An 11,240-nucleotide genomic window follows, 5' to 3' on the forward strand; every position below is an offset into this window, starting at 1 on the left:
CTTGCACACCCAGTGCCAGCAGAGTATGGGAAATACTGAAAAAGACCAAGACTTAGGATAAACAGTACTTGGGAACAACCAAAATATCAGCATGTGATCAATGTTCTTCTCCCACTAAATCATAGAATCACAGAATGGTTTGGGTTGGAAGGGACCTCAAAGATCATCCAGTTCCACCCCCGCTGCTGTGGGCATGGACACCTTCCCCTACACCGGGCTGCTCAAAGCCTCATCCAGCCTGGCCTTGAACAATTCCAGGGATGCGGCATCCACAACTTCTCTGGGCAACCTGTTCCAGTGCGTCACCATCCTCATTGTAAAAAAATTTCTTCCTTAGATCTCATCGAAATCTCCCCTCTTTCCGTTTAAAGCCACTGCCCCTTGTCCTGTCACTACACGCCCGTGTCCAAAGCCCCTCTCCAGCTTTCTTGTAGCCCCTTGAGGTACAAAGGGGCTACAGTACCCTTTAGGTACTGGAAGGCTGCTAGAAGGTCTCCCCGGAGCCTTGTCTTCTCCAGGCTGAACAGCTCCAACTCTCTCAGCCTGTCTCCATAGCAGAGGTGCTCCAGCCCTCGGATCATCTTTGTGGCTAGACAACCGGTATTTCTTAACAATGAATACCTCGCCCCTGGTGATGGAAGAGCCCCAGGTGGCGTCTTAGCCATGACATCAATCAGAACTGAGGGGTTGTCGTGGTTTTTGGACTGAGGGTCGAGACAAGAACCGAAAGGGAGCACCCACCAACCATGGTCTCGGGCAAAACATGACTCAGGCTTTCTTCATAAAACAAAACAATTTATTAACAGTTACTGAACAGGAGACTCAAGGGAACGAAACCGGTTACTTGAGAGGAGAAAAGAGAAAACAAGGCCAGATCTTAAAACAACAACTTCCCCACCCCCCTATTTTCTTCCGTTCCTGGCTCTACCTCCCCCCCAGGGGCGCAGGGGGACAGGGAATGGAGGAGTGCAGGTCAGTTCATCCGTGTTGTTAACTGCCGCTCCTTTCTTAAAGGAGGAGGAGCCTTTACACCATTTTTCCCTTGCTTCGGTGGATCCCCTACTCGCGAAGAAAAAAGTCCCCAAACTTTTCCAACGTGAGTCCTGCCCGCAGGATTGCAGTCCTTCCCCATGGATTGTACCAGTTCGGGCTTTACCAGTCTCGGCCTCTTAGGGAGCTGCTGCCACTCGCGTCGGCGTGGGTCGTCCCACGGATTCCAGATGCCTCCATGACCTCGTCGTGCATTCCATGCCCCATTATTAACAGTACCTGGTCGCACATCCCCTGCTCCATGACCTCTCCTGGGCTCAGGCATCTCCTTCCCGACGTGGGTTTCTCCACGGGCCACGAGTGGGTCGCTGCTCCGCCGAGTACACCTTGGCTGCAGGGGGGCTGCCTGCCATCTTCACACCGATTTGCAAGGGAAGCCTCAGCTCCAGTACACCTCCTCCTGCTCCATCTTGACTGACCTGGTCGTTGTGGTTGTTTTCTCTTAGATCTTAATCTCCTCTAGAGGAGCTCGGCCCAGTGGGCACCCCGGGAGCGAGGCGCTTCCCGAGCCCCCCCCCCATGCGGCTCCCCCGGCGCCATCTTGAGCACATGGCGCCGGCCCGGGCAGTCGCCTGGCCAGGAGCCGGGAGTGAGGGCAGCGCCCTCCTGCTCTCTCCTCGCTCCTGAGCAAAAAAGCTTTTTTCCCGCCCCTTTGTCCCAACTTAAATAGGGCAATTCGCCAATTTGGCTCAACCTCCCCCGGGGGGGGATGGGACTCAGATCTGGTGGCACAGGGAGCAAATCCCCTCCCCTGCCACCAGAATACCCCCCCCATCATACTATCACAGGGGTCTTTGAAGAGTCCCCGCTGTCCCTCTACCTCTGCATTTCTACAGGGAAATAGCACCCAAGAATTACACTGATTCGAGTCACATATGAGTTTTGCCACCTCCAGTGGTGCTCGGCCTCCGAGCCCTCATCACTCCAGCCAGGGCCACAACATCCTGGTCTTTGGTGCACGGTATTGGGTAGACCTGGACCCGTCGTACATTGGTGGCACCGAAAGGGAGGGCTCAAAGCTGTGTCCCGCTAATATGGTCTTCTGCGGTTCTCTCAGCAGTGACCAGAACTTCTCAGGCCTTGATATGAGTAGTTCTGCTGTCTCAGGTCTTGGTGGTTGTAGAGTGAAGAACCTGTAGGTGGGATCCTCAGGCAGCCTGGCCTCAGAGTTCACTGACGGCAATTTGCTTCCGACAGGAGCTTTCTTTTGTCCTTGTTCTCCTCCCCTGCACCTCCAAGGTTTTGCTGCCTGCGCTTGGCTCTGCTTTGATGCTCGGCCTTTGGGTGCAGGTTTGCCCTCGCGTTGGCCAGTCACAGGCTGCTTTTTTCCAGAGATCGCTGGTAGCCGCCTGAAAGAACACAATGAGAGGGGTCTGCCCAAGGACACGATGGGTTTTGGGGCAGCATCGTGTCCTCACGAACCATGTACCCACTGGCACAGCCTCCAGCAGCTCAGCCGATGGCTGCGCTCAGGAGAGGAAAGCCCATGAGAGGAAAGCCCATGAGGTGAGGCCCTGGGCTGACATGCAGTTGTCCTCCTGCACAGCTCAGGAGGCCACACTGGGGCTGTCCTGAAGGGAAGGAGAGGAACCAGCCCTGAGAAATAGGGGAGGCTCCTGGCAGCCCCATCCCGCCCCACCGGGTGCTGCCTTCACCGCTGTTGGACAGCGATGAGCAGGAAGCATTTGGGGTTGGGGAACGGCCTTTTGCTGGGCCAGACAGTGACCTCGCGCAGATGCCAGCCCTGAACCTCCATACTCACTCGACCTGAGAACTGCTCCTCTTCTCCATTGTCTTTTTATCCCAGAACTGCTCCCGTTCCTTACTGGTCAAGCTGGAGCGGGCAGCCAAGGGCAGATCGGGAAATCTCACTGAAACCAGGAAGAAGAGACCCTTTCAGAAGAACATCACTGTGACACTGCCAGCCCCGGTGACACACAGGGTTGCTCAGGCCTCTTCCCAAAACATCTGAGAGGGTCATCCCGGTCCCCTCGCAGCCACCGTCTCCAGAGACGTGGCACACTCCCCAGCACCTGCGCTTGCTGGGCTCCTCTGCCAACGTGTTAACAGCACCAGGTTTTGGAAAGAGGAGCCGAGTAACACCGGTAATTTCCCGGATTGAAGACAGGCCCTTGGATCCCCACCCTTCTGCTGTACCCAGGGATGGGCATCTTGGGCACATTGCATCCCAGGGCTCAGTTCTCCTGGAGCCAACCTTAGGAGAAAAGGCTGTGCCAAGCTGGCGTGAAGCCTTGGCGCAAGTCAGAGCCTTTTGACGATTGTTGCCAGAGGTTTTCCTACCAGATCACAGAAGCTGGTTGCCCATGGTATGGCAATGAAACATGGAAGGAAATTTACCTTCCGTGCCTCTCCCAAGAGGTGACAAATCCTTTTTTGTCTTGCACTCGTTCTCACCAGGAACTTTTCTCAAGGCCTTCAGAGGGTCCCTGGGCACTGATTTGGTCACAAACTCCACTTCACACCTGGAGACAAAGAGATGACACCAGCATGACCCACAGCACCTCCAGCCTTTGCTGCTTGCAGCAACCACCAGCACATGGGCAGAGTTTGGCACTGTCGTAAAGGTCACCGTTTTCCCAGGTTGACTATGCCCTGTCCTCAAGGACAGTCCTGGGAAATAAGGTCAGCCAAGAAAGGAGTCCTGGCCATGATGGAGAAGAGAGTTTTGCCTGAAACCCTCCATTTACATAGGGAGGTCTGCTCCCTTCCTGGGGCAACAATTAGGGATGTGATAAAAAAACTCCCGTCTATAGTCAGGCCCACGGATTACTATCCCCTTTGTATTTTTCAAGTTGGAAATGAAGACTCTAGGAAAAGAAACATTTGGACAATTAAGAGGGACCTCAGGGTTTTGGAAAGAATGGTGAAGGGATCGGGGACCCAAGTGATATTCTCCTCTATCATACCGACTTCGGGACATGACATGAGAGGGAAAACGAAGAGCGAGGATTTAACTATTTGGCTACAAAAGTGGTGTGAGGAACAAAACCTAGGGTTCTTTAATCACGGGCTGACTTTCTCAAGGCCAGGCCTTCTATCCAGGGATGGGGCGGATTTGTCTCCATGGGGGAAAAGGCTACTTGTTGCAGAACTAGCTGGAATTGTCAATAGGGCTTTAAACTAGATGTGAAGGGGGTGGGGGCATTGCCAGACTTGGAGGAATAACAGCTGAGGACGGCCCTCCAGTGTATGACGAGAGGTGTGTAGGCAGGTACATTTGGCCTGCCACCTCAGTTATAGTAGGGGGTGGTATGTGCAGTAAGGAGGAACACACAAGTTGCATTGAGGTAAAAGAAAATCCCGTAAATAAGGGCTTAGGAATTAAAGCTACCCCGCCTAGGGGTGCGATGAGGTTGAGAGCCCAACTTACGTGCTTCTATATGAACGCACACAGTGTCGGCAATAAACAAGAGGAATTGGAAGCCCTTGCTAACTGGGGAAGCTATGACATAGTTGCCATCACAGAAACATGGTGGGATGACTCGTATGATTGGAGTGCTACCATGGATGGCTACAAGCTCTTCAGGAGGGATAGGAGAGGTAGGAGAGGTGGCGGGGTTGCCCTTTATGTAAGGGAAGATCTAGAATGCTTAGAATTTAAAGTTGGGGATGACTTGGTGGAGTGTCTGTGGGTAAAAATCAAAGGGGAGCCTATGAAGGCAGATATTGTAGTGGGAATCTGCTACAGGCCAGCCTATCAGGACGGTGAGGCTGACGAACTAGTTTTTAAACAACTGGGGGAGGTCTCGCACTCACTAGCCCTTGACCTTGTGGGTGACTTTAACCTACCGGATGTCTGCTGGAAGTATAACACAGCAGTTAGAAAACAGTCTAGGCGATTCCTGCAGTGTGTGGAGGACAACTTCCTATCACAACTGGTCAGTGAACCGACTAGAGAAGGTGCTCCCCTAGACCTGCTGTTTGTGAACAGAGAAGGTCTCGTGGGAGATGTGAAGGTTGGAGGACGCCTGGGGCATAGTGACCACGAGATAATAGAATTCTCTATTCTAGGGGAAGTTAGGAGGGGGAGCACTAAAACAGCCAAGCTTGACTTTGAGAGAGCAGACTTTGGACTGTTTAGAAGTCTGGTTGATAGAGTACAGTGGGAGACAGCTCTCAAGGGTAAAGGAGCGCAGGAGGGCTGGTTACTCCTCAAAAAGGAAATTCTGGAGGCACAAGAGTGAGCTGTTCCTGTGTGCCGGAAATTGAGTCGCCGGGGTAGAAAACCGGCTTGGATGACCAAGGAGATTTGGGAACACCTCAAAAGAAAAAGGGATGTCTGTAAGTTTTGGAAGAATGGGCAGGCATCCAGGGAGGATTACAGGGAGGAAGTTAGGGTATGTAGGGAGATAATCAGGGGCTCAAAGCCCAACTGGAATTTAGACTAGCCTGCTCCGTAAAGGACAACAAAAAGTCCTTCTATAAATACATTAATAACAAAAGGAGGGCTAAAGATCACGTCCAGCCCCTACTGGACACAGAGGGTATGTTAGTCACTAGTGATGAGGACAAGGCTGAGGTCCTTAATGCCTTCTTTGCCTCAGTCTTTAATAATAAAGTTAGTAGTTCCCAGGTGAGCTGGCCTATGGTGTCTGAGGGCAGGGAGGGAGAGCAGATCGATGCTCCTGTGATCCAAGAGGAATGGGTCAAGGATCTGCTTCGTCAGCTGGATGCCCACAAGTCTATGGGGCCTGATGGTATCCACCCAAGGGTCCTGAGAGAGCTGGTGGATGTCATTGCCAAACCCCTGTCCATTATCTTTGGGCAGTCTTGGCTCACTGGGGAAGTTCCGCTGGACTGGAGGCTGGCGGATGTTACCCCCATTTACAAAAAAGGGCGGAAGGAGGATCCGGGGAACTACAGGCCTGTCAGTCTGACCTCGGTGATGGACAGAGTCATGGAACAGGTTATCTTGAGTGCTATTAATGAGCACATACAGGTTAACCGGGTGATCAGGCCCAGTCAACATGGGTTTATGAAAGGCAGGTCTTGCCAGTCAAACCTGATCACCTTCTATGATGGGGTGACCTGCCTGGTTGTCGGAGGAAGGGCTGTGGATGCAGTATTCCTTGACCTCAGAAAAGCATTTGATACAGTCTCTCATAGTGTTCTGGTTGCGAAACTGATAACTGCTGGCCTGGATAGGCACACCCTCCTTTGGGTTAAAAACTGGTTGGATGGCTGGGCCCAAAGAGTGGTGGTAAATGGGGCTAAATCCGGCTGGAGGCCGGTCACCAGTGGGGTTCCCCAGGGCTCAGTGCTGGGTCCGGTTCTGTTTAACATCTTTATCAATGACCTGGATGAGGGGATTGAGTCTACCCTCAGTAAGTTTGCAGACGACACCAAGCTGGGAGGCTGTGTCGATCTGCTCAAGGGTAGGGAGGCCCCTCAGAGGGATTTGAACAGACTGGATAGTTGGGCTGAGGCCAATGCCATGAGCTTTAATAAGGCCAAGTGCAGAGTCCTTCACTTGGGGTGTAAAAACCCCAAGCATCGCTATAGGCTCGGGGAAGAGTGGCTGGAGAGCTGCCTGGCGGAGAAGGACCTGGGGGTGTTGGTTGACTACCGGCTTGATATGAGCCAGCAGTGTGCCCAGGTGGCCAAAAAGGCCAATGGGATACTGGCGTGTATCAAGAATAGTGTGACCAGCAGGAGCAGGGAAGTGATCCTGCCCCTGTACTCGGCACTGGTGAGGCCGCAACTAGAATATTGTGTCCAGTTTTGGGCCCCTCGCTTTAAGAGAGATATTGAGCTCCTGGAGCGGGTCCAGAAAAGGGCGACTAAACTGGTCAAGGGGCTGGAAAATAAAACTTATGAGGAGCAGCTGAGGGAATTGGGGCTGTTTAGCCTGGAGAAGAGGAGGCTGAGGGGAGACCTGATTACAGCCTACAAATACTTGAGAAGGGATGGTGGGGAAGTGGGGGAAGGGCTCTTTATATTAGTGATGGGTGATAGGACAAGAGGAAATGGATATAAGCTTAGTCAGGCAAGATTCAGGTTGGATGTTAGAAAGTATTTCTTCTCTGAAAGGGTTGTCAGCCACTGGAACAGGCTGCGCAGGGAGGTGGTTGAGTCCCCATCCCTGGATGTGTTTAAGAAAAGGGTGGATGAACTGCTTAGGGATATGGTTTAATGGGGGATTAGGGGCGGGTGGACTAGATGATCTCTAAGGTCTTTTCCAACCTAGAAATTCTATGAAATTCTATGAAATTCTATGAAATTCTATGAAATCTGTCCCATCAGGTCTGCTTACAGGAGCAACTACTGGGGCCAGACACAAACTAGAGTCACTGCTCAGTGTCCCCACGGCAGGTGGTCACCGGGAGCAAACGTTCCTGAACTGCAGCTGAGCAGCTGTATCGGCCAGAGGCTAAAGCTGCCAACGTACTCACTCAGGAAAGACGATGACACGGCCGGAGTAAGTCAAGGAAGAGATGGGTGCCACTCGGGATACCGCCATGTCCAGCAGCTGGGGAATCTGCAAGGGAGGAACATGGAGATGGCAGGACATCCTCAACGTGGCCAAGGCACTCAATTGAGGAGGAGTCCAAGGCAGCGAGAGATGTCGAGACTGTAGCTCCCACTGGTCATGAGTTGCTGACCATGTTACAGGAGAGCTGCTGTGGGTCTGCCTAAGCAGTTGGGAAACTAAACCACTCACCTTGAACGGGGCCGTTTCCAAGATGCTCTTCCCAGAGAGCCTCTCCAGGAAGTCAGAGTAGAATCTCATTTGCACCCTCCTGCCCTCGATGACAAGCACCCCTACATCCTTCAGGACAAGGGCAACATTCTCCCCATTCCCCAGGCAGCGCGAGAGGAGGGACGTGGTGCCGAGGAGGTAGCCCTCCGCTTTTTGCCGGGACACAGAGGCATCCATGGCCACCTTGGCATATTTCAAAGGCTCCAGCTCCTTACTGCCTGGTAAACCACAGGAAAGGGCGGAGGTGCTCACCAGTGGCCCATCCGCAGGCATTTCCCAAGGGCTCTGAGCTTCAGCCGTCGCTCAGAAAGGCCCTGGGCTTGGAGCTGCTCCGCAGAGGGGACAGTTTGCTTTTAAAAAGGGATGCGACACCCCCCCTTCACCCCAACTGTGCATCCAGCCAGGGTTTAATCCACCGCCTTACCAGGCATGTTGTCCTTATTATCTCTGAGATTGGGGACTTCTTCAAGGTTCCTGGCCAGACGAAACACAGGCCTCTGGAGAACCACACTCTTGTTGCCCACCTGGATCTGTATGGGGGCCACATCGAAGGAGCCGAGGGTGGGAATTCGGACCCCCTGGAGCAGAAGAGAAGGGAAGAGCTGAAGGGTGAGGACTGGCCAGAGGGAAGAGCTGGGGCTGGTTCCGTCCAGGGATGGTGCTTTGGACAAGACCCTGCCTGCTCCTGCTATTCGGAGGCACGAGTCAGGGCAGCAGGGAGAGCTTTGGGGAGCAGCTGATGGGTCCTCTCCTTGCCCTTCCCCTTCCAAAAAAGCAGTGCTGGAGTCAGGGCAGAAGCAGCCCGAGGGCATATCCAGGGGTCTCCAGTGACTGGGATCAGCCTTGCGGTACCCCACCATCTTCCAGAGGTGGTACCACCCGTGTACGAGCCCTGTTTGTCAATTAGTGGGGACTTTTGGGGTGGGTTTCCTGCTTCCTGAGGAGATGAAGAGTTAACTGCAGGACATGCCCCAGGGCCACAAGGACTCCCCAGTTCTTGGGGTCGATGAGGAGGACGTGGAGGGCTGCCCCACCTTGTGCAGCAAGAGCTGTTGTTGGATGTAGCTAGCCACTGCATCCCAGACGGCTCTTCGCTCTTGGAAAGAAAAGGAAAACCAGGTCATGCTCTGTGTCTGCCACCTCTCAGCTCTCCTGCACCCCCGAGCTGTGGGGCACTGGCAGATGTAAAGTGTCACTGCTGTCCCCAGCCCGAAGTGCAGGCGCCTCTGGGATGGCTGCAGTGCTGAGTCTTGCCCACACAACCCTCCGACTGTTGGTCCTGACAACGCTCCTGTGGCAGCTGCGGAAACCTGTACCTTTGGCGGAGATGCTGGGCATCATGAAGGTGTGCTCCATCCCATCCCAGAAGTCCATCTTGGTCCTCCTCGTGCAAGGAGGTCGCTCCTTAGTGGTGACAGCCACAAGGGAGCTCATCCCTGCGTTCAACCTGTGGACGCCCCTCCAGGGTGTGGGATTCACTGCCGCACGGCCCCTCTTGTACCCCTGTGTGGCCGTGACCCATTATGACACCGCGGTGACGTGGCCACTGCTGACTCTACTGCCCGTTGTGACACAGTCACGAGTGACCCACTGCCCACTCTGACACCCATTGACTTCTGCCTGCCGGGATATTGCCACCATCATAACTGTTGGCTCAGCTCCTACTCAGGTTTTGGCTGGACACGCAGCTCATGCTGAGGGCTGATGCATGCTGGGAGCAGGTCCAGGCAGTCACAGCGGGTGCGACATGGCAGGACATGATGGTCTGGACAGGGCAACGGCTGTTCTGCAACCCTTAAAAACTGCAGCTCATTGTCTCCTGTATTTTTGCATAGCAACTGTCTGGCAGCATAGAATCATAGAATCATAGAATGGCTTGGGTTGGAAGGGACCTCAAAGATCATCCAGTTCCAACCCCTCTGCCATGGGCAGGGAAACCCTCCACTACACCAGGTTGCCCAAAGCCTCATCCACCCTGGCCTTGAACACTCCCAGGGATGGGGCATCTACATCTTCTCTGGGCAACCTGTTCCACCGCCTCACCACCCTCTGAGTGAAAAATTTCTTCCTTATATCTAATCGAAATCCCCCTCTTTCAGTTTAAAGCCATTTCCCCTTGTCCTGTCACTACACACCCTAGTAAAAAGTCCCTCTCCAGCTTTCCTGTAGGCCCCTTTAAGTACTGCAAAGCTGCTATAGGATCACCCCAGAGCCTTCTCTTCTCCAGGCTGAACAGCCCCAACTCTCTCAGCCTGTCTTCATAGGAGAGAGCCCTTGGATCACCTTCATGGCCTTCCTCTGGACTCACTCTAGCAGCTCCATGTCATTCTTATGTTGGGGACTTCAGAGGTGAATGCAGTATTCCTGGTGGGATCTCACAAGAGCAGAGTAGATGGGCAGAATCACCTCCCTCGACTTGCTGGCCACGCTACTTTTGATGCAGTCCAGGGTATGGTTGGCTTTCTGGGCTGCCAGCACACATTGCCGGTTCATGTTGAGCTTCTCATCCACCAGCACTCCCAAGTCCTTTTCCTCAGGGCTGCTCTCCATCCATTCTCCATCCAGCCTGTACTTGTGCTTGGGATTGACTCGCCCACGTGCAGGACCTTGCACTTGGCCTTGTTGTACGTCATGAGGTTCTCACAGGCCCACCTCTCCAGCCTGTCAAGGTCCCTCTGGACGGCATCCCTTCCCTCCAGCGTGTCTACAACACCACACAACTTGGTGTCATCTGCAAACTTGCTGAGGGTGCACTCGATCCCACTGTCCATCTCAACGACAAAGATGTTAAATAGCATTGGCCCCAGTCCTGACCCCTGAGGAACACCACTCATCACTGGCCTCCACTTGGACATTGAACTGTTGACCACAACTCTTTGAGTGCGACCATCCAGCCAATTCCTTATCCACCGAGTGGTCCATCCGTCAAATCCATGTCTCTCCAGTTTAGAGACAAGGATGTCGTGTGGGACAGTATCAAATGCTTTCAGTAAGTCCAGGTAGATGATGTCAGTTGCTCTTCCCCTATCCACCAATGCTGTAATCTCCTCATAGAAGGTCACCAACTTCTGAAATATGATGGATGGTGGCTTAGCAACTTCATCTGCCAGTTCCCTCAGGACCCGTGGATGCACCTCATCCGGTCCCATGGACTTGTCCACCTTCAGGTTCTTTAGATGGTGTCAAACCTGATCTTCTCCTGCAGTGGGTGGTTCTTCATTCTCTCAGTCCCTGCCTTTTTGGCTTGTGTTGTTCGGCTGGAGCTCTTGCGAGTGAAGACTGAGGCAAAGAAGTCATTGAGAACCTCAGCCTTCTCCATATTCCAGGTAGCCAGGTCCCCCTTTTCCTTCTGGAGAGGGCCTACATTTTCCCTAGGTTTCTTTTTATCACTGACATATCTATAGAAGTTTTTCTTGTTGCCCTTGATGTCCCTGGCCAGATTTAACTCTTATCAGGGCTTTAGCTTTCC

General features: G+C 53.2%; 1 protein-coding gene across 1 annotated transcript; it reads right to left on the bottom strand.

Moving 5' to 3' along the window:
* Positions 1–1,969: 1,969 nt before the first annotated feature.
* On the bottom strand, positions 1,970–9,205 carry LOC147526389 (coiled-coil domain-containing protein 81-like). Its single transcript, XM_086629857.1, has 8 exons — positions 9,088–9,205; positions 8,806–8,867; positions 8,196–8,349; positions 7,733–7,989; positions 7,464–7,549; positions 3,409–3,533; positions 2,813–2,921; positions 1,970–2,399 (listed from the first exon to the last, which is right to left on the bottom strand). The coding sequence occupies exons 1-8, from the start codon at positions 9,203–9,205 to the stop codon at positions 1,970–1,972; spliced, it is 1,341 nt and encodes a 446-aa protein (XP_086485983.1).
* Positions 9,206–11,240: the final 2,035 nt, after the last annotated feature.

This window comes from Tauraco erythrolophus, chromosome Z, assembly GCF_009769465.1.
Source record: "Tauraco erythrolophus isolate bTauEry1 chromosome Z, bTauEry1.pri, whole genome shotgun sequence".
Lineage (NCBI taxonomy): Eukaryota > Metazoa > Chordata > Aves > Musophagiformes > Musophagidae > Tauraco > Tauraco erythrolophus.

What these genes read in the sequence shown, in the direction of transcription:
- LOC147526389 (XM_086629857.1), bottom strand. Translation starts at nt 9,205, where the DNA reads ATGAGCTCCCTTGTGGCTGTCACCACTAAGGAGCGACCTCCTTGCACG. An exon ending in AACAGCTCTTGCTGCACAAG is followed by an intron (nt 8,350 to 8,805) that starts GTGGGGCAGCCC and finishes CTTCTGCTCCAG; the next exon opens with GGGGTCCGAATTCCCACCCT. An exon ending in AGGAGCAGTTCTCAGGTCGA is followed by an intron (nt 2,400 to 2,812) that starts GTGAGTATGGAG and finishes GTGTTCTTTCAG; the next exon opens with GCGGCTACCAGCGATCTCTG.